The sequence below is a fragment of the Scardinius erythrophthalmus genome, assembly GCF_964197995.2.
Source record: "Scardinius erythrophthalmus genome assembly, chromosome: 15".
Taxonomy (NCBI): domain Eukaryota; kingdom Metazoa; phylum Chordata; class Actinopteri; order Cypriniformes; family Leuciscidae; genus Scardinius; species Scardinius erythrophthalmus.
The window spans coordinates 31,077,066-31,099,727 of record NC_138235.1 but is presented as its reverse complement, the minus strand read 5'-3'; the positions used below and the strand labels follow the sequence as shown (position 1 = coordinate 31,099,727).

At 37.0% G+C, this 22,662-nt stretch overlaps 1 protein-coding gene across 1 annotated transcript in view; it reads left to right on the top strand.

Annotated features, from left to right (window-relative positions):
• itga5 (integrin, alpha 5 (fibronectin receptor, alpha polypeptide)) overlaps positions 1 to 22,662 on the top strand; it is a 52,731-nt gene that overhangs the window by 21,416 nt on the left and 8,653 nt on the right. The window contains exons 4-25 of the mRNA XM_081386870.1: positions 1,044 to 1,167; positions 1,258 to 1,319; positions 1,424 to 1,469; positions 2,204 to 2,332; positions 2,443 to 2,487; positions 2,897 to 2,940; positions 3,133 to 3,186; positions 4,057 to 4,109; positions 4,194 to 4,402; positions 5,246 to 5,446; positions 5,528 to 5,573; positions 6,041 to 6,154; positions 7,922 to 7,977; positions 9,537 to 9,694; positions 10,463 to 10,600; positions 14,278 to 14,345; positions 16,458 to 16,605; positions 17,246 to 17,338; positions 18,946 to 19,025; positions 19,704 to 19,784; positions 19,909 to 20,014; positions 20,905 to 21,063. Of these exons, the coding sequence (XP_081242996.1) occupies positions 1,044 to 1,167; positions 1,258 to 1,319; positions 1,424 to 1,469; positions 2,204 to 2,332; positions 2,443 to 2,487; positions 2,897 to 2,940; positions 3,133 to 3,186; positions 4,057 to 4,109; positions 4,194 to 4,402; positions 5,246 to 5,446; positions 5,528 to 5,573; positions 6,041 to 6,154; positions 7,922 to 7,977; positions 9,537 to 9,694; positions 10,463 to 10,600; positions 14,278 to 14,345; positions 16,458 to 16,605; positions 17,246 to 17,338; positions 18,946 to 19,025; positions 19,704 to 19,784; positions 19,909 to 20,014; positions 20,905 to 21,063 (2,214 nt within the window). The remainder of the gene's footprint in view (positions 1 to 1,043; positions 1,168 to 1,257; positions 1,320 to 1,423; positions 1,470 to 2,203; positions 2,333 to 2,442; positions 2,488 to 2,896; positions 2,941 to 3,132; positions 3,187 to 4,056; positions 4,110 to 4,193; positions 4,403 to 5,245; positions 5,447 to 5,527; positions 5,574 to 6,040; positions 6,155 to 7,921; positions 7,978 to 9,536; positions 9,695 to 10,462; positions 10,601 to 14,277; positions 14,346 to 16,457; positions 16,606 to 17,245; positions 17,339 to 18,945; positions 19,026 to 19,703; positions 19,785 to 19,908; positions 20,015 to 20,904; positions 21,064 to 22,662) is intronic.

Here is a 22,662-nt window from a genome sequence, read left to right as displayed (position 1 = left end):
AAAGCATTTGTGAAGCCACAACACACACAACCTTGAGGCGGATGGGCTACAACAGCAGAAGACCCCAACCGGGTACCACTCATCTCCACTACAAATAGGAAAAAGAGGCTACAATTTGCACGAGCTCACCAAAATTGGACAGTTGAAGACTGGAAAAATGTTGCCTGGTCTGATGAGTCTCGATTTCTGTTGAGACATTCAGATGGTAGAGTCAGAATTTGGCGTAAACAGAATGAGAACATGGATCCATCATGCCTTGTTACCACTGTGCAGGCTGGTGGTGGTGGTGTAATGGTGTGGGGGATGGTTTCTTGGCACACTTTAGGCCCCTTAGTGCCAATTGGGCATCGTTTAAATGCCACGGCCTACCTGAGCATTGTTTCTGACCATGTCCATCCCTTTATGACCACCATGTACCCATCATCTGATGGCTACTTCCAGCAGGATAATGCACCATGTCAGAAAGCTCGAATCATTTCAAATTGGTTTCTTGAACATGACAATGAGTTCACTGTACTAAAATGGCCCCCACATTCACCAGATCTCAACCCAATAGAGCATCTTTGGGATGTGGTGGAACGGGAGCTTCGTGCCCTGGATGTGCATCCCACAAATCTCCATCAACTGCAAGATGCTATCCTATCAATATGGGCCAACATTTCTAAAGAATGCTTTCAGCACCTTGTTGAATCAATGCCACGTATAATTAAGGCAGTTCTGAAGGTGAAAGGAGGTCAAACACAGTATTAGTATGGTGTTCCTAATAATCCTTTAGGTGAGTGTATTTTTTCCTTATAATTCCTTAATTTTCTTTCTGAATTCGAACTTTGGCTTGTGGATAATGCAGGATTACTGTCTGTAACATCAAAAGCCCAGGTGCTGTTCTTCATGGATTATCAAACAGTGACCTGGATTTATGGTTATGGTTGCTTTACTCCAGAACTACTGCTGACCTCTCTTAGTGTCTTCTCTGCACTCTGCTAGCATGTGGGTTTTGTGTTTATAGAGTTGACCTTTAACTTCTAGCATTATCCATTCCATAGGCTTGTGCCCCCCTTTACTCATGGAGAACCATGGCGGACATACCTAGTGCTGATACTACTGGCTCATGTTTTCTGGCCGTCGAAAACTTCACCAAGTTTGTGGAATACGCTCCGTGTCGCACAGGTGGGCTTGAAGTCAGCAATGATTTGTTAAGGCACTGTCCAATATAAGTCGTGTTGAAGTGAGAGTAACATAACTTGCTCTCCGTTGCAGAATTTGATGGAAGAGGAGGACAAGGCTACTGTCAAGGTGGATTCAGTGCTGATTTTACTCAGGTGAGACATTGTTAGAGCTGAATAGAACATATCATTTCAAAATGTAATGCATATCTTCTATTTTCTTCTTCTGATCTCACCTTGATACTGTTGCTATGTTATAGGAAGGAAAGGTGGTGCTTGGAGGACCTGGCAGTTACTTCTGGCAAGGTTTGGCATTCAACATTTAAACACTAGTTTGGGAATGCAGTCTTTTAAAAGCTCATCAGTATGTGGCATTGATATTAAGTATGGTATGACCACTTTAATTGAAAAATTTGGGTCTGTAAGATTCTTTTTTTTTTTTCTTCATGGAAAGGATCTTTTTATCCAGGTAAGGATGCATTAAATCAAAGGTGACAGTAAAATAAATGTATAAAGGCAGAAGAATGAACTGATTTGATGTAATTTCAAACCAAAATCAGGCCAAAATGAGCTTAGTTTGGAGTTCGTTTTGGGAGTTCAAAAACAGCTTTCCGGAAAAGTTCGCTATGGCTGGTAAACACCTTTGTACTACCATTGGTCCGTGGCGATTACGTAATCAGTATGTGTGCGCAGATGTTCCGCCTTCTTTCACTTGGAAATCTTTTCTGGTTCATTTCGTCTAGTTAAGTCCGTCCAGGTCGGACATCCTTGAGTAAAAACATGAACACACTGGAGTAATAAATGAACGTGACGTGACTTTACTAGAGTGCCGAAATGCAGAGCTCATCCATGGTGCCATGATCAGATACTTTTCTTATGCTTTACTTAAAAAATGCTTGCATTTTTCTCAAGTTCGTTGTAATTTTTAATCATTTTCTGTTCTCAAAATGTGAATATTTACATTTATTATTTGCATCGACTGTGACCTTTAGCTCAATGCAAGTGCAATTAAAAGATCAATTTCTCCTTACGATCTCTAGGCCAATTGATCACTGCATTTAAACAAGAAATCGTCAAGGCCTATTACCCGGGATACTTCTTGACATCAGTGGCTGGCCAGATTCACACCAAACAGATAAAAGAGATCACATTTGATGACAACTACATGGGTACGTCTTTCCATCCCACTTTTATTAGTTTTTATTATTGCCTTATCACAGGGTGTTTCCTGTTTGTCACCTTCCACATTTTCTTTTTTCCACATTCATTTGTTTAACAGGTTACTCATTGGCTGTGGGCGAGTTCAGTGGTGATGATAATGAAGGTGGGTGTCGTAACTCTAAAAAATAGAACCTCTACATCTTAGTGCTCAATTAGGTTACAGTTTCACTAGATTATTTTGGTGTCATTTTTAATTTACCCATTAAAAATGGAAATAGAATGACGGTGACAGTGTTTTACCACAGATAATGATTTAACATCCTCATCTGCTGTTTGAATAACCATAGACAGAAGCATTAAATCGGAGCACTGTATGTAGAAGCCTTCAAAGGAAGTGTTATGATTATACCCTATTATATCCATTTCACTTAAACAAACTTGAAAACAGAGCACTTGGAGTGGCTCTGATCACCAGAATTCTCAGAGTTCCTGAGGAACCAACACATTTCCATGTTTCCACTACTAAATCTTTCTCTTTTTCCTCCTTTTTTTTTTGGCTTGCCTGCTCTCAGACATTGTGACTGGAGTTCCCAGGGGACTCAGACTCCATGGACAGGTGAGAAGAAGCAGTAACGTTATCAACTGTGACATTTAGCCAGACAACTTTTTGATCAAATTGTGGGTTACAGCAACTTTTCAGTGTGATACATGTGACAAAATCCCTTACACATCCCCTAAAGTAACCCAGAGATTGATATGATGGTACTTAATGGAACGAAAATTATAGTGTGTTGCCTTTTCTTTTCAGGTTTCCATTCTCAATGGCTCTCTGGATTTGCTGAAGTCTTTTACTGGAGAGCAAGTAAGTTTGATCCCATTTATTTATTTTCCAGTATGACAAACATTAAACAAGTGCAACATTCGGATTATAGTAGTATTAAACTTTTGGTACACACCATATTCCACACTGTCTAAGGTGAAATATGCATTGGTGCATTGATTTTGACAAAACATTTTAGCAACCGTATAGGGATGCATAGTTACCATACAGAGCATCTTATCATCAACAAGTTTTGTATGGGCATGCACCACTGATATTTTCAAATCTAGTTTCTAATTTGTTCTATTGGCTATTGTGGTGCAATACTAATAATATATGACAGCAGCTATTTTTGGACGTGGCATTTAAACAGAAGTTATGTCATTCTTACTGCTTTGCAAAGCTTCATCCCACCGTGATATTCAAACTGTTGCACACTGATGATATAAGCAAAAATAATTTCCTTTAACAAGTCTCTTTAAACTGGGCTAGAGTGCTCTGTGGTAAGCAGTAAAGAACGGATTATGTGAGGCGAGAGCTTACGGGCAATTTTCCCTAAACTAGCGCCACAGTTTTGCAAATGGAAATTGTTGGAGGCCTTTAACTGCTCTGATTGCCTCAGCTGAGTAAATACAATCAAAAAGCATTTGTGTGTGTGCCCACCTCAGGGGGGCTTGGAAAAAGAGCCACATCTGAATCATCAAAGAGCTCTTTTCATGTACTCACACCACAAACTGGAGTAAATGTCAATGAAGGCCTTTAGGCGAAAAGTAATTGTTCATGTGACATTCGTAAGATCCTACATGCTGTTTGCATGTACAGTGTAAAAATGTGTAGTTTGTATCTGTGATGATTCAGATCAATTACAGTTTTTTTAGATTTTAATTCACCAGATGTTCCCAAATTTTTCAGATGGGCTCCTACTATGGCTACTCGGTGGCTGTTACTGACATCAACAATGACGGGTAGGTAATCATAACCAGGTTTAGACCAGAATGTGCCACAGGAATGTAATCAGTGTTTAAGTTTGTGGTTCGTATCACCTTCAGAATGACAGACCTGCTAGTCGGCGCTCCCATGTTCATGGTTCGTGACTCTGACGGGAGGTTAGAGGAGTTGGGTCGGGTCTACGTGTACTTGCAGAATGGACCTCTGGATCTCACACCTCAGCTACCTCACCTCACCGGCACACAGACGTTCGGCCGGTTTGGCAGCTCCATTACCCCTCTTGGAGATCTCAACCAAGATGGTTACAACGGTGAGAGATTTGTCCAGATTTTTGCATTTGTTTATCTGTCGGTTTAAATAACCATATCGGTTATCGACCGATATTGGAGTTTCTTTATCAGTTTTGGTTGTTATTAGATCTATATCTATATCTTATTTGTCTAATGTTACATTTAGATTACCTTTGTAGTCATCTAACACTCATTTAAGGAATTTTTTAAAAAAATAGAACACTGTGAAATGTAATATTTAGCAAATCTCAAAATGAATATCATTCATATTGTACATTATAATGTCTAAATTTACTTAAAGCGTTTAAAATGATTTATTTTAATTAAGTGTTTAGTTTTGAATTTATTTAGATATGTTATTTGATTTAATATCTGTCACTTATCGGTTAATTTAAAAGAATTATTTAATTTTATTTAGTGTTTTATTTTTGACTTATTTAGACAAAATTATATAGAATTTTAATATCTGTCACTTATCGGTTAATTTAAAATAATATATATATTTTTTGTGTGTTTCATTTTTAACTTTAGACAAAATTATATAGAATTTTAACATCTGTCATTTATCGCTTGTTGCTTTTAGTTTTTAGTGTTTTATTTTACATTTATTTGGAGAATGTTATATTATAATATGGAATTTTAATGTCTGTCATTTATCTGTTCAATTAAAATGATTACTTTCAAAAAATAAAACAATACATCTAATTTCTTTAGACAAAATAATATGGAATTTTAATATCTGTAGTTTATCATGATGTTATGGATGCTTTAATATCTGTTGTTTATCATTTATCATGATCACACATTATTAGCCAGAAATGTAGCATCAGTGCACCCCTAATTCTGCAATCTGCTCTTAACAGATGTGGCCATCAGCTGTCCGTTTGGTGGGGAAAACAAACAAGGATTGGTGCTCATCTATAACGGACATGCTGGAGGACTCAGGGAAAAGCCCTCTCAGGTGATCGCTGGCCAATGGGCTTCTGCCGCACCGTCAGCTCTACCTGCAAGTTTTGGTTACGCCCTTCGTGGAGGCAAAGACCTGGATAACAATGGCTACCCAGGTGAGAAAGCTTGTCGAGCTACCATAAACCACCACCATTACTTTTGAAATCTAGTCTGATATCATGTTTTTGTTGTTGCAGATCTCATTGTTGGTGCATTTGGTCAGGACGCAGCTTTTCTTTACCGGTCAGTCAAAGACATTTTTTATATTTTAAATTTCAGTTCTATTTCTATTCATCAAAGAATCCTAAAAATATATGTCAGTTTCAACAAAAATTAAGCAGCACAACAGTTTTCAACATTGAGAATCGTGAGAATGTTTCTTGAGCTCCAAATCAGAATTTAATTGTGATTATTGAAGGATCATGTGACACTGAAGACTGGTGTAATGATGCTAAAAAATTAGCTTTGCATCACAGAAATAAATTGCATTTTTAAAATATACTGAAATCGAAAACAGTTCTTTTAAATTGTAATAATATTTCACAATTTAATTGTTTTTACTGTATTTATGATTAAATAAATACAGCATCTGTGAGCAGAAGAGACTACTTTCAGAAACTTTTGAAGGGTAGTGTAGATATGGAAAGCTATTTAAATTTGAATCATAAAACTGTTTAAAATGCTAAATACTGATGTTATGTCATTTCCAGGTCTCGTCCTATTGTGAACACCAGTGCCACCTTGACTGTCTACCCAACTATGATTAATCCTGAGGAGAAAGTTTGCCCCATAAGCCGCGGGAACGAGACCCTGCATGTGTCCTGGTATGTCTGCCATCTTGTTTCGTCCAGAATTTGTTGTATTCCTGGTTCAATGCAGTAAATAGGATTTGGATAAACTTTAAATTGTCAGGCCTCATGAATTCTGAGCATTCAACAAGCAATAATATGGTATAACATCATGATCTTTCACATTTAACATCAGTTGAGCGGCATTGAAGTGCACTTATGTAGGAATTTTACAAATCTAATTTAGTAAATGAAGGTTACTTCATTACGTCCACAGTCAGGCTTCGTGTGTCCGGCCGAGCATATGGAAAGGTGTAGTTATGCTGTCGGCAGATGCTTTTCCAAATGGTTTGGACACGCTATGCTGGTTGAGAACGAGCCAGAAAGGTGGCGAGAAGCATAAAAAATGGCCCTTTCCCACCTCCATTATGTGCGTTTTTGAAATATGCATCCTATCTGTGGAAGGAAAGGAAACTCCACGGGGCTGGTCTCCATCTGACGTAAAACGTCTGTGTCTCCGCCTGTTCTGTTTTATACAGGGAAAGTTTGTATACGTATGTCATGATTACAAGTCGTTGCCTAGACACAGAGACTTTTGGGAGAATTTAGAGAGCGAGAGAGAGAGAGAGGTCTAGCAGTGGCTTTGAATGAGATATTGTTAAGTGGTGGAACAGCTGGGAAACATCAGGACGCACTGAGCTGCGCACACACACACACACGTGCGCACACACATACACTGAGGCTTAGAACACACATGGGAACACACTGCGTTTATTACACAGGTCAGAAGTAGCCTGGATTGTGATTTTTCTTTTTTTCTTTTTCTTCTCTTTCACTCTTTCCACCCTTCTGTATCTTGTTTCTTTTGTGTTCTTTGTTTTGTGTATCCTTTTTATTCTTATATCTTTATTATAGAATCCTTTCCTTTGTTATAGTATTATAGTATCCTTTCCTTTGTTACTATTTCTCTCTTTTTTTGGGAAACTTGACTTTTAAACTTTTTCAGAACTTTTTTAAACTTAACTTTTTCAACCCTTTTTAAAAGGTTTTCATTCTTTCAAAAAAAAAAATTTTTTTTCTTTCTTGCTTGCTTTCAGTTGCACCATCATTTATTACTCTCAAATAAACGGATAAATTGCTAATAACTTAATTAGATATAATTAGTCATCTATTCTTTGAGGTCAGTTTTTTTAAATGAATACTTTTATTTAGCAAGGATGTATTCAATTAATCAAAAGTAAAACTAAAGACATTTATAATATTACAAAAGATTTCTATTTCAAATAAATAACTTTTTAAATAACAAATAACTATTCAAAGAATCCTGACAAAAATGTATCACGGTTTCCGCAAAAATATTAAGCAGCTCAATAAATAGAAATATTTCTTGAGCAGCAAATCAGCATATTAAAATGATTTCTGAAGGATCATGTGACACTAAAGACTGGAGTAATGATGCGGAAAAATGCTGGAATGAATTGAAATATTTAATACATTTAAATTATTATTATTATTTTTTTATTTTATTTTTTTACTGTAGTTTTGATCAATTATATGCACACTTAGTGAGCATAAGTGACTTTTTTCAAAAACATGAAAAAATCGTACTGACTCCAAACTTTTGAAGGGTACATTACATCAGTTAAATCACCTTTCCTTCCTTCCTTTCTTCAAGCTGTCAAGCCATTTGGCCTGAGGAAACGATAATAGCAAATATTTCATAGCCAAAGCGATGCAAACAATGTGCCTCATTGTAATAAGTCCACTTCATCTCTCATCATTTGTCTGCTGTCCTTCTTACAGTGTCAACCTGAGCTTTTGCCTAACAGCCAATGGGAAGCACCTACCAAATGATCTCGGTAAGCCACATCTGCTCCCGTTTACATACCTGTAGGATCCCCTTTGCAAAGAGATCTTAAATAATATTCCTTTTTAGATAAGCAACCACCTGCAACACCCAAGCATTGCAGTGGAAAATCATTCTAGGTTTAATTTTTGCTTAATTTCTTCACAACCTAAAATAAATGTTTTTTTGCAGAGCTTTGCTTAATATTTCTGTTTCCCATCCCATCCATAAGCATATCTTTATCCATATGCAACCTTTACAATGTATTTATTCTGTAATTGCTTCCCTCTATATGGAAGGCATTTTATGCCAATTTTAAATAAATCAATTAAATAATAAAAATGAGAATTTAAACCAGATTAACAATTTCGTTATAGAAAACTGTACGCAAAATTGAGAATTTCATTTTCACAGTGACAATGCATCATCCCTGTCAAATCACCAAGTGTGTTTTATGTTTTAATTTGACCGGGATGATGCATTGTCACCTTAAAAATCATTTAATTTAATTTTCAATTTTGTCACATATTGTGCATAGCCTGGAAATCCAGACCTAGATTAACGGTCTGGCATCGACTAATGAAAATCGCCCAGCTCGAGGGGCGGCACCAAGCATGCATTTAAAAATCTCGCTGCACGCAATTGGATAACACTACGACCAATCACAACAATCAACCCCATACGCTACCAGCAGAGCTAAGTGGTAGATTATACTCTTACCGTATCCGGTTGGCAAAACAGTAATAACGTCCTTCTCGCAAAGGAACGATTCGAGCGGCGTCTTCTGTTCCTGTTTTAGATAAAAAGCCAAGTCTAACTCGTTCATTGTAGCTGCCAAACCCGTTTCAAACAACTGGTGTTCATCCATAGCCATCTTGCAATGTTTACTAATGACTTCGACGTCACAGCGTCACTGTCGTCATCTGTTTAGCTCGCCTCCGGCCCGCCTATATCAGATAACCCGATGTGATTGGTGCAGCTCAGATCGAGGGGCATATTTAATGAGCATTATTACTCGACACCAGAGTAACTCGCTGAGCAAATTCAACTTGTGCTCTCGCGAGAACTCTGGATTACCAGGGTATATTTTGCATGCAGTTTTCTATAATTACATAGTTAATCTGGTTTTAGTTTTGGTTTTAATTGGTTTATTTAAAATTGGCAGAAAATGCCTTCCATACCTCTATTCCCCCCGGGCTAATGACACCACCATATGCCCTGGCATTAGAGGCCTAGACTATGTGTGAAGAATAACACCTACTACACACGCTCAGATAACTGAGCACAGGTGCCCAACATACATCTGAATGGCATGCACATACCTTCATGCCCATCAAAAGCGTTATGGCTTTTCTTAGAGTCTTTCTCTTCAGGTTTTGGATGATGATAAAACCTAAATGTTTGGGAGAACTTTCCACTCTTGCCAAAGCAAAAAGTTCTGATCTGACCAACTGGCTTTGAGATTTAGTGCCGTGTCAGCATGGCGCCGTCCTGCACCTGTGTGTGGAGCCAATACTTAAAAGCACTGTGCCCAAAAGACTAAATATATCTGTTAATGGGCCTGTGTTGTAGAGTTTAACGTTGAAGTTCAGCTGGACCGTCTGAAGCAGCAGCAGAAGGGGTCCATACGGAGAGCTTTGTTTTTAGACACCCATCTTCCCACACAGAAGAGGACTATGACTGTGCCAAATGGAGGCAGAGTCTGCAGCGACACTAAGATCTACTTGCGGGTGAGTTTTACCTACAAAACTTTGTAAACTGGGAGATTACTGGTATTACTGGTTTTGGTTCGATGCACAGTACTGATCTCACGATACAATACTTTCAACAACTTTAACATCTTAAAGGGATAATTCACCCAAAAATGAAAATTCTGTCATCATTTACTCACCCTCAAGTTGTTCCAATGTATACTGAATGAATTTCTTTGTTCTGCTGAACACAATGGAAGATATTTGGAAGAATGGAAAGCAGATCTCCCCCATTGATTACCATATTTTTTTTTTTTCCGTGGTATTTTTTTCCTTCTGGGATTACCATATTTGATGTGACATTGCCATATTTGATGCTAAATTAAATCTTTAATTTCTATACATGATGCATAGTGTTTCATCCACGATATATATTGTTGCATTTTTGCATTGCGATTTATTGTGACACTCCTACTATTGCTAATCTATTGCTAAGGCATGTAATCATGTCCTAATGTGGCATTCAGAAGATATTTGTTGTTTAATGTACATTTTATAAGCAAGGAGATTGTGAGCCAATGAGAATTAAGAGTAGGCAGGGTTAACCAATAGAAATTTGTTGTGGAAAAATGACCTACACCGTTGAAGTGATTTTTTTTTCCATTTATTAGTACAAGATAAGTGTTATAAGTGAAGTTAAGTGTGGCAACACACATAAAAAAAATGCAGTGAGGGATTAAGAGTGTCATTTCATCTTGCTTTCTGACCTTTCTCACAAACTCCCACTCTGTTTTCCTCGGAGTGTAGGATGAGAAGGACTTCAGGGATAAGTTGTCTCCCATCTTTGTTGCGCTCAACTTCAGCCTGAACCCTCAATCCGCGGCAGACAGACACGGCCTGCGGCCCATCCTCAACTACCAGACGGCGGAGCTCATCGAACAGAAAGTACGTACATTTGCTGCCGCAGATATCCCACAATGCTTTGCAGGAGTATTGAATGGTGCGGTGTGTTCTTCTCTCCCTTCATGATGAGATTATCAAAACATACATCTGGGATGTTCTCCAGATTGTCTGGAAAGCCGTTTGAGAGCCGGAGGAAATGTGTAGCGTGTACAGCGGAGAACTTTTCACTGTCCCACCAGGGGAAGCTCTCTGGGCATTGTGGAAACTCCACCGTAGAGGTGTTTGTGTGTATAAAGGGTTAATAGATTTGTGTTTTTTTCCGGGCGGGCCCTCACAGGCCATATGCCGTCTGTTTAGGTTGAACGTTTTGGGTGGCAGTTTTCTCTCGGTAGTCATTGAGACTGTGCCGAACACATGGGCCGCTGTGTTTCTGCATATGGTCATTCTAATCAGAGATCTTGGAAACATTGCAGCTGGAGAGATCTTCTAAAGTGGAAGCTCTTTCATTCATGATAAACGAGTGTATCCATGATAATCAAAAGGAAAATTCTTGTTCATGTTGGTTTCATATGATTAAAAAAATAAAAATAAACATAAACTTTTAAACTATTTTCAATTTAAAATTTGATTACTCTAAAAATATCATTTTGTAATCACTTATTATTATTTATAATAATTATTATTATTAGGAGTACTATTAATCATATTACACTATTATTATGAATATTGCATGTTTAACAAAAATACTGTGGAAAAAAAATATACATACTATATATGTGTATATATATGAATACGAGTGTGTGTTTGTGTAAAATATATGCAGTATTAATAATGAAAGGGTAATACTATTACTACTACTACTAATTTTTTTTTTTTTTTTACTTTAAAATAATGTGGATATAATTATATAGTAAAAATATAATTATCATTATTATTATTATTGTTGCTGTAACCGCAATCATATAGTATAAACTATATATATATATATAGTTATATATACTGATATATATATACTATATAGTTTTATATATAGGTTATATATATATATATATATATATATATATATATATATATATATATATATATATATATATATATATATATATATAACCTATTTACAATATTTATACTCTATAAAAATATACTGTGGTAACAACAATATTATTAAAATGAATTATTAATATTAATTACTCTAAAACATTATGGATATTTATATAATAGAGTAATTACATTTATACAACATAATAAAATACTTCTTTATTAAATAATATATTTTCCTAATAAAAAATAAGAGATTATGCCGAACTTCTAAGGCTTTTCTTTTCTAGAATTAATGGAATAAGTTAATAGATCTGAATAAAAGCTTGTATGTGTGTTTTTTTTTTTTGCATGGGACCATTAATGTGAGGCTCCATATTCGTCTTGCCTTTTGATGAGAGATGTTTTGGACCTCCTTTGATAAATGTTGTGAGTGATCTCGCTCGGCGCCCTCCAGTTTGCTGACTCAGTCATGCTGTTTGCAGACCCTGACACTTCCGTAAACACTTGATGGTGGTTTTGGCTGAGGGTCGGCTTGGACATATGCACATGTGACCTTCTCTTGTATCTCCTCTTGGTCTTCGAATTGTTTGGTTGCTGCAGTGAACCCAAACAACCCTCTCCAGGAGGTTCAGAGTTGTGGAAAGGGGTGGGTTGTAATTAGAGCTCAGCGATTGCTGATTACAGGGAAGCCACTTCGCCCTTTCTAATCTCCCATTCTATTTTTTTATCCTCATCGTCATGTTGCGTCATTCTCGCACATGTTGGAAATAAGGCATCAGGTGGTAGCAATTAGCCGTGGCACGACTTTCCCCTTTTCTTGATGTTTTAGATTCATTCATAAATTGGATATGGATATGGATTCTCTCTCATTAATGTGTGTGTGCGCTTTGGGATATATTTGTGTGTGTGGTGAGAGTTGGGTGGTGTCGCGTGCAGCTAGCATGCGGTTTAGGGGTGGCAGCCTCTGATGTGGATGTTGTGGATGATAGAACAGCCATAGCTCTTTATTCCTTTAAATAAGCTCTATACATTTTTTGAAGCCAATACACATCTGCTCTTCAGCCCAGAATTCATTCTGTTTACAATTCTAAAACTTGTTATTTCAGGCGGCTGAGAAGTGATGTTTACCAATGCAAATGGTAATGTTTATAGTCATATTGCATATTAGGCGGCGCTATCCTCTGACGATTACGCGGTCGTGCGCTAATACTTGACCCAACTGAACGGACTGTTTATGATGAAGCTCGCTGCTGCGGGCTGTTGTTTACAAATATTTCATCAGTACTTTGCTTGGATTTTTGAAAATAGCTGCAGTTGTTTAATAGGAGTTTGTAAAGGTTTAGCCTATTGGATTTATTTTTTTTCTGTGTAAAGAGCCCAAAGATGTTTAATTGCATTATTGGTTATAGGAATTGTATTATATGCCTGTTTGAATGACATTGGAGTCATTCTGTGTCCGATGAGGGAAAAAATCGAGCTTGAGAATCTTATTATTTATTTATTTTTTGGCTCACAATCTTAATAAATGAATGGCTAAGTTTCTGCTTTTACCTTTTAAAGTCAACATGAAATTGAAATGGACCTTATTTATTGATTATTTTTTATTTTATTTTCTAAAATAATAATAATAATAAAAATGTTTTTTTTATTCATATATATATATATATATATATATATATATATATATACACTTCAGATGCAAAAGCCTCTTTAATGCCATCTGAAATTTTCTTTTAAAATTTGTATTTTTATCAAGCTCATATATTTAAGTTCAGTAGTTTCACTTTAATCACAATTAATAGGTAATTTTCATTGCCATTAAAGTGAAATAAGTGAACATAAACATACAAGCTTGATAAAAATGATCATTCTAGGAGGAAATTTCAGATGGCACTTAGAGGCTTTTGCATCTGAAGTCTTCATATATATAAACTGGCATGAATAGCTGTTATGTATTTTGGAATACATTTGTAATTACAATAATAAACTAAATAATTAATAATAAACAAAAATAAAAGCTTACATTTGTTCTGTATTTGCATATGACTATAGATCTGCCTGGCAGGGTAGCCATGTCCGCTGTTTTTCCACAGAATTAGGCTACTTTTAAACTTGCCGCGGGTTGATGATTTTTTTTTTAAGAGGTTTATTTGACTGAAATGCTTGTATTGAGAGATTTTACCCATTTTACATTCTAACAGTGATACAACTGTGCTAGATGATGAGTTTTGTGAGGAAGGGCACTGATCGGGAGCTCCTATATTAAAACAGACTTTTAACTTTTAACAGTTTTAAAACAGTGTTTGATTACTGCTATATAGTGATTTTCAAGTTGAATTGTGTATAACGCATACAGTGTCTGTAAAATATGCATTCTAGGTATGGGAGTGGCATATTTTGAGATTTGATATTTGGGGAAGGGTCATTGGGCAACTTTGGGCTAGTTTTGTTACGCAAACCTGGCAACCCTTTTGCCTGGATTCATTCTGGTTGCCCAATATTCATCATCCAAACAATTTCTGAAAGACCAAATCAGGTCCTTTTTCTCATGTAATGCCCTGATTCACTCAGAAATAAGTCGCATTACAAAAGTAAAATGGGTTGCAAATTGACAATACAATAATCTCTCTCTGACATTAAGTGACTGACCTTAACTTTTTTTCTGGCTTCTGCTCTAGGCCCAGATTTTATTGGACTGTGGAGAGGACAACATTTGCGTCCCTGACCTGAAACTCTCCGTTCACGGGTAAGATGATTAGCAAGAAATGCAAAAAAAATTGTAATAAAGGCCTGGGGTTTAGTTTGCTTGTTGCAAAGTTTGCAGAAACACATATAAAGTAGAACAATGTTAGGCTCGAGAAATTAGTAATTGCTATTCCAGCTACTGTTTAGATGAGATATTTAGATAAATATATGTGATGAGTCACAGCTTTAAGAAAGTCTCAGTAATGGATAGAGTTTTCCCAGGTGAGAATAGTGACACACACACACACACACATGCACAGATACACACTGACTTCAGAAAAAAAACAGGAAGGAGGGCTAAGCAACAGGTGCTGTGATTGGTTAACTTAGCTTTAAAAAAAAAAACTGGATAGATGAAACGGATAAGTTTGGAAATCTCCACGGCCCCCTTTTCCATTCAGTTACGATGGCAGTTCCCTGCAGTTGATTTGTGAAATCTGTGGGTATTTTCTCTGTCTTTTATACATCGATTTGTTTGCATTTGCTGTTATTCTTCGACCGCAAAAATGCGCCTTACCAAAACCATTACAGATTTGTTGCATTTATCTTAGGTCACATATTTACGAAACTGCGTAGGGCATTGATTCTCTCCGCAGAGTGATTTGGATTATCTTGACATTAAACAAGCGGAGGGAATCATACGACTTGGAAATTCACTGGAGGGGTTATTCTTTAGGATAAAATGTGAAACTACATCTAGACAGCTTCCCAGACTAGCTTATCTTTGGTACCACTGTCAGCATCTGCTTCCCAGGTCCATGTTGAGGAAACCCAGCCAAGTTCTCTGTTTCACTCAAATTAACTTTTTGTACTGAATCACTTCCATGTGATTATTAGAGCTCACTGGTGTTAATTTGTTGTGAGGATCGTGATATTTATGTTGATTAGCAATTGAATGTAAATCTTGACCTTCTTGTGACATGACCCCAACCTCATATGTGCCATCTGAAGGGGTTTGTTATGAAAGTGCAGCAAGCGACGGCTTCCATGTAGGTTGGAGTCTCCCACCAGCCGAGTGCCAGCGTTTGAATTCAGTACGCTTCCCCAGCATGGCTTTACGAGGCCAGGCGGTAATTGGAAGCGTCTGTGTGGCCCTCGCATGGAATTTCTCATTGTGTCTGAGATGTAGAGAGAAAAGAAAGGGGAGGGAACATGTAGGAATAGAAAAAGGGAACTTTGCGGAATGTTTCACAGTCTTTGTCGTTGCATGTTGAACTTTATTGCTACAATGGAAATTAGGGGTTTTTAATAGGAAATGTGTGTGTAATGCAGGAGGAAGGGCTTCCTGTTGGAAAGATCTGGGTGATTTTTCACCGCTAGATCAGCAGAATTACACTTTCTTTCTTTTATTCAGCACGGATTGATCAAAAATGACACATTTATTATGTTACAGGAGAATTCTATTATGAACTTTGTTCATTAAAAAATCCTGAAGAAAATGTATCATGGTTTCACAAAATATTTATGCAGCCCAACTGTTTTTTTTTTGTCTTTTTACATTGATAATAATAATAATAAGACATGTTTTGTGCACCAAATCAGCATATTAGAATGATTTCTGAAGGATCATGTGACACTGAAGACTGGGGTCACGATGCTGAAAATTCAGCTTTGCCATCACTGGAATAAATTACATTTTAAAATATATTCAAGTAGAAAACAGTTATTTTAGATGCAATAATATTCTACATCTTTTACTGTATTTTTGATCAAATAAATGCAGCCTTGGTGAGCATAACAAACTTATTTCACCTTTTTTTATTTATTTTTTTATCATACCGACCCCAAACTTTTGTATGACAATTTCCTCCATGGTTTATACTTTACAACAAAGTTTCAAAATGTGGCTGTATATCTATCTACTTTTTAATTGATTAATTAGTGGTGCTTGTTAACACACTAAAGCTATTGATTATATTCTGGGGTAGAGATTTGAACAAACGTCTACCTGCATAAATAAACATTGGCCAATAACTCCTCCCACAATGTTGTACTATTTCTCTAAGATTAAATCAGCACTTGATAAACTCTATAGAAGACCCAGACCCTATAGAAGGTAAATTAGCTGTCAAGGCAAGAGTTTAATGTTTTGTTGGTGTTTTGGGTACTGCAGGGACAGGAAGGAAGTGTACATGGGCGATGACAACTCTCTGACCCTGACTTTCAACGCGAAGAACGATGGAGGCGGAGCTTATGAAGCCGAGCTGTATGTGGTCTTGCCACCAGAGGCCGACTACAGCGGAATAGCCCGCAATAATGAGGTGAGATATGGAGACCCTCCCTCCAGGTGCTGCCTATTACACGGATGTGTGCCAGATCCCGTCCATTAACTCCTACATGTGTTCAGCATTTCAGCTGAGAAAGACCTTTGTTCTGTTACTTTGATACTCAAGAAAAGATGTGTTTTTTATTAATGAAGACATGTGATGAGAAATCCCATAGTGAGGCAAAACTTGACAGCGGTCGGTGTTTTAATGTTTCAAACTGGTGGTTAGGGAAATGATCAAATGTAATAAATTCAAATAAAATATTGCTTTAGTACAATGACAATGAAGTTATCAATTATTTGATTTGGTAAACATGTCTTTCTAATATAAAACTATTAGTTTCTTAAACAGATATATGGGTTTTTATGCATGAATAGATGACTATTCAAGGAAGGAGTGTCTCTCACAAGAGGATCATGGGCATCAAAAAGGGCTAACACCATTTTTAATGAATTACTTGAACATATTTTCATCCCTAAGGATAATTTAGAGCAAACATGTAACATTCAACAGTAGTATCAGAACTGGTCTAAACAGTCAAGACATGAGTCAGGAGTATGGGGTGTGTGTGTGTGTGTGTGGGTGCGTATTTTTTCAGAAATTAACTGGTCTTTTTCTCTAATTCTCTGGACAGAGTCTGACCCAGCTGACCTGCAGTTATGAGACGGAGAATCAGACCCGTTATCTCAGCTGTGACCTGGGGAACCCCATGAAATCAGGCACCAGCGTAAGCACACTTACACTCTTCTTTCTGTTTGTGTGTTTACACACTAGAGTGACTTGAGGTTTCACACTGTTATTGAGAAAGAACCTTTTATCAAATGCGTTTGAATCTTACTAATTTCCCAGTGTGTCTGAAAATAGTACAATTTTTATTTTGACAGTCATGGAAATGTGTAGAATCTTATGATGTCATGGAAAATACATTTCTATAGAGAATATCTATCTGTCTGTCTGCACGTATGTCTTTACGTCTAGAAATTCTAGAAACTTCCTTGGCTAGAAATTGCTCTTTGTGTGTGCAATTTCTATAAAATTACTTTTTGACAATCCAGTTATCCTTATCCAGTAATCAAAAACATCTGGAAAAGTGGCAATTCTGATTACTGACAACTAGCATTCTACCAAATAAAATCCAGACCTCCAGCAACCATAATTGTGTGTCCTGTTAGTCATGTAACCTTTATTAGTCACCTAACCTGTTAGTCAGCTCTAGTGCTGTCCGGGGGTCTTGTTAAGGGCTGTGTTAGATCATGTTTAGACAGGCAGGAAGTTCCCACTAGCCATGCAGGAAGTGACAGTCATTTAGGCCCTACCCTGAGTAGTGGAGTTCCCCTTTCCAAAATGCCACTGTGTGAAGATGGGGCGATTTTTGGCTTTTTAATGTGTCTGCAGACATGGAGGAGTTTGAACAATCACCCAATTATACTCCATGTCAATGTGTTTCCAGACACCTCTGTATGTTTCAGTCAGCACCGCAACACTGCTCTCATTAGTTCAAGGCAGGTTATCTGGGTGGTTTATTCAGCAATTTTATTATTAACGTTATTTTAGGTCATTATTTTTAGATTCCAGGACCACCAAAGAGGTTCCTCGCAACAACTGGCCTGTATCTGTAATCGTATCTTATTTAATGAGATATTCAGAAATCACACCTACCCCCACGTGAAAGCAAGAGGGTCTTATTGCCAGAGTTTGTGTGCGTGCGGTGGGAGCATAAAACCACAATTATAAAAGGGAGGCTGGAACTCCCATGCAGTCTGGGGTTGTGTAGGTGACTTCAGCACTTTAGGGATGAGGGTAGTAACTAACTGGAGTGCTTTTGACAGTGCAGCTAAACATGACATCACTAAGATGAATGAGAGAGGATACATTTTAGTGTTTCCACTTGTGTTTTTTGGATGGAGTACAGGAAAGAAACATTCCACCAACATCAACATCCATTCTGTTGCTATGGTAGACAGTGCATTATGGGTGATTTGTATGTTCTGTGTGCTGTAGAGAATTCTCTGGGGTAATCCGTGGACAGCTGCAATTCAGTATTGTGACATTGCAAATATTGTTGGCTCCTTTATGATAAATTGCTTGTGTTTGCTCAAATTTTTTGGTTGTTTTAGCTCAAATTTTCTGATGAATGAAATGTATGTGTGTGTGTGTGTGTGTGTGTGTGTGTGTGTGTGTGTGTGTGTGTGTGTGTGTGTGTGTGTGTGTGTGTGTGTGTGTGTGTGTGTGTGTGTGTGTGTGTATATGTATATATAAAAATGGAGGAATAAAGTTCACATTACCTTATGGGATAATATGATTTAGAAATGTATTTTGTTTAAATTTTTGCAGCTATGGGCCGGACTGCGATTCACAGTACCACGTCTCAAGGACACACACAAATTTGTGCAGTTTGACCTACAGATCCGTAGGTATGAAACTTGACAATATACACAAATAAACACAGCTTATTTTGATTTATTTATTTGTTTACGAAAATAAACATTCACATTATACTATACAGTAAATAAAATCTATACAATAGCAAGCATGGATAATATATATATGAAGAGTTCAGATGCAGTTCAGCATCTGAGAGTTCAGATCATTTTTATCAAGCTCGTATATTTAAGTTCAGTAATTTCACTTAAATGGCAATAATTTTCATTGCCATTTAAGTGAAATTACTAAACTTAAATATACAAGCTTGATAAAAATGATCATTCTAGAAGAAAATTTCAGATGGCACATAGAGGCTTTTGCATCTGAACTCTTCATATTAGGGCTGTGAAACGATTAATCACGATTAATAGCATCCAAAATAAAAGTTTGTGTGGACTGTGTATAATTATTTTGTATATATGAATCCACACACACAAGCATGTATATATTTAAGGAATAAAATAAATGCATTCAATAAATTAATGTAATGATTTATTTAAAAATACAATTAATACTGGCCATAATATGTTTTTATTTTACTATTATTAAAAAAATAAATCAGACTGTTATTGTCACTGATATATCATGCATCTGTAATATACGGTCAGGTTAGTTGCACATGCCCTTAAATATGCTCTTTATTAAGCTCTCCATCTGTCCATCTGCAGTAAGAATGAGAATAACTCCCAGAGTGAAGTCGTCCCCTACAAGCTGGAGGTGGTGGTCCAGTCTGATGTTATTTTGCAGGGGTGAGTTCACATGAAGAACCCATTTAGAAGTGCTTCACAAGACCATAGCTCTTCTGGAACTCTCACTAGGAAGCTCTCCCTGTTCCCTCACCTTCTTATTTTCTCTTTATCTCTCGTTTTACAGTGTTTCCAGACCAGACAAGGTCTTCTTTCCCCCACCGAACTGGAAGTTGACCAAGAATGTAATGGTTGAACAGGATGTTGGACCCTCCATCCAGCACACTTACGAGGTAAAGACCTTGTCTGAGTCCTTCACTTGGACATGAAGCCAGAGTGGCCTGTCATTGATAGGAATCCAGAGTAATGGCTATAGATCACTGTGGTACAATTTTGGGATGTATGGCTGCCTAGAAACTAGCAGTTATATTGGCAGGATTTAAAATGTCTGCAAGTCATTTCATCATTTTATTTCATAATTTCTTTTAATGAACCGAATATATATATATATATATATATATATATATATATATATATATATATATATATATATATATATATATATATATATATATATATATATATATATATATATATATATATAATTAATTATTTTTATTTTAGGTTATTTTATTTAATGTTAAAAAATAATATAAATTTAACTTAGATTTTTTTTTATTGGATTTCATTTTAAGTCCATTTCATATTTTATTTTTTTATGTCAGTGAGTGCCGCTGTAATTGCTGCTTGCAGTTTGGTTTCCTTATACATACTTTCTGCCAGGATTCTGCAGATGAGTCATGCAAACAACTTGTACATGGAGAAGTTGTCATGGAGAATCTCCAACAGTTAGACATAGGTCCTGAAATAGCACAAGGCATCAAGTCATCCTTTTATGATGACCAGAGAGTACAGAAACACCTGTGGAGCACGACTTTAATCTATGGTTGTGATGGCGTACGTGTAATCATGAAAATAACAAAGCCGCAACCTTGATGTTAAACCAATGCGTTTGAGAGGGTTTATTATGACAACATACACTTGACTCATCTCTCTCTCTCTCTCTCTCTCTCTCTCTCTCTCTCTCTCTCTCTCTCTCTCTCTCTCTCTCTCTCTCTCTCTCTCTCTCTCTCTCTCTCTCTCTCTCTCTCTCTCTCTCTCTCTCTCTCTCTCTCTCTCTCAGTTGGTGAACAACGGGCCGAGCCGCATCAGTCACACTCAACTTCAGCTCAGATGCCCCATGAGACTTCAAAGTAACAGGTTCATTTACCCACTGGAGGTCATGACGGAGGGGCCTGTTAACTGCACCACCCACAACATAGTCAACCCCTTGAACCTCAAGGTAAGACGCCCAGGGTTAACTGCAGTGCAGAGATTTGATCAGGGTTCACCTGATGAAGTGATTAATACTGGAGTGCTGTCTGTCATTATGTGCATGACTTTGATCTATCAGGCTTTTCTTTTAAAGCACTGTTTACATGTGAATCAAATGAAACTTATCAGGAACGTGTCTGGGTCATATATCACCCAAAATGAAAAATGAAGCCTATTTGTAGACCCTTAGGCTTGAATACATTATTTTCATGAGAATTCTCATTAACGCAATGGAAAAATGTCATTCTCATTATTATAATATGAAGAAAAAAAATGCTGCAATTTATGCTGTAAAGATATTAGACAGGAGACTCACATGCAGTCATGTGAGGAGAGAACAGAAGCTCTTAAAGGGTTAGTTCACCCAAAAATGAAAATTCTGTCAGTAATTACTCACCCTCATGTTGTTCCAACCCCGTAAGTCTTTTGTTCATCTTCGGAACACAAATTAAGATATTTTTGATGATTTTAGCTGGCTCACTCCTCCATAGGCTTCTATGTAATCGATATCTGCCACCCCAGAAAAGTTAGTAAAGACATTGTTAAAATAGTCCAAGTGACTACAGTGGCTCAACCTTAAGTTTATCAAGCGTCAAGAATACTTTTTGTGCGCAAAAAAACACAAAAATAACGACTTTATTCAACTATTCATTTTCTTCTGTGTGTCCTCTGAGTGAGTTCATGTAGTGTAACAGAACGTAGGCTCACTATTGGCCGACGCTGGTCATGTGTGTGATGCGTGTGATGCTGGCCAATAGTGAGCCTATGTTTCAGATTTCATCAAAAATATCTTAATTTGTGTTCCGAAGATGAACGAAAGTCTTACGGGGTTGAAACAACATGAGGGTGAGTAATTACTGACAGAATTTTCATTCTTGGGAGAACTAACCCTTTAAAGGGGACAGAGCTTGTTGATGACAAGCTACATTTAAACTCAAGGGACATCCGCTGTCAGTAACACCCAGTATGTCCCAATACAGTCTCAAATGCATATGCCAAACACATGAACACGCCACCCATCCATCCATATTTCCTAATATGTCCACCCTGTCCCTCGAACAGCCCCACCCAAGGGCATTAAACCAGCCTTTGATCCTCCTGCCATACTCTCATCTCAATCTGCTTCCCTTCGGTTTTCACGTCCCACTGCTATCTATATAAACACAGCCATCAGCTTAATCAGAGCTTCTTATGAAAGACCGCTCAACAACACTTCCCTCTCTAAGAGCTCACAAATGATCTGAACAAATGAGGTATCTCGCGTTAAAAAGAGAAATTTTAATCTCCATAAATTATTTCCCAACAAGTTGGGGACATATTTCTATTTTCTACAAGTTATACGTTTCTACACCCCTGTCTCTCTATTCTGTCCCATCTGATGGGCGTATGGATGATTCGTAACACAAAACTGCTGTTACATCTGGGATTGTGCAGAACTCCTCTTCGAAGTGGTTGTTTGTTCAGTTTCTCATGCTGTTTTAGGGTGTTTTCTTGGTTTTGAGGAGAGTATGAGTCTACACAATGGAGAAGTTGAGTAAAATTCAGACATCTGTTGCAAAATACCCCT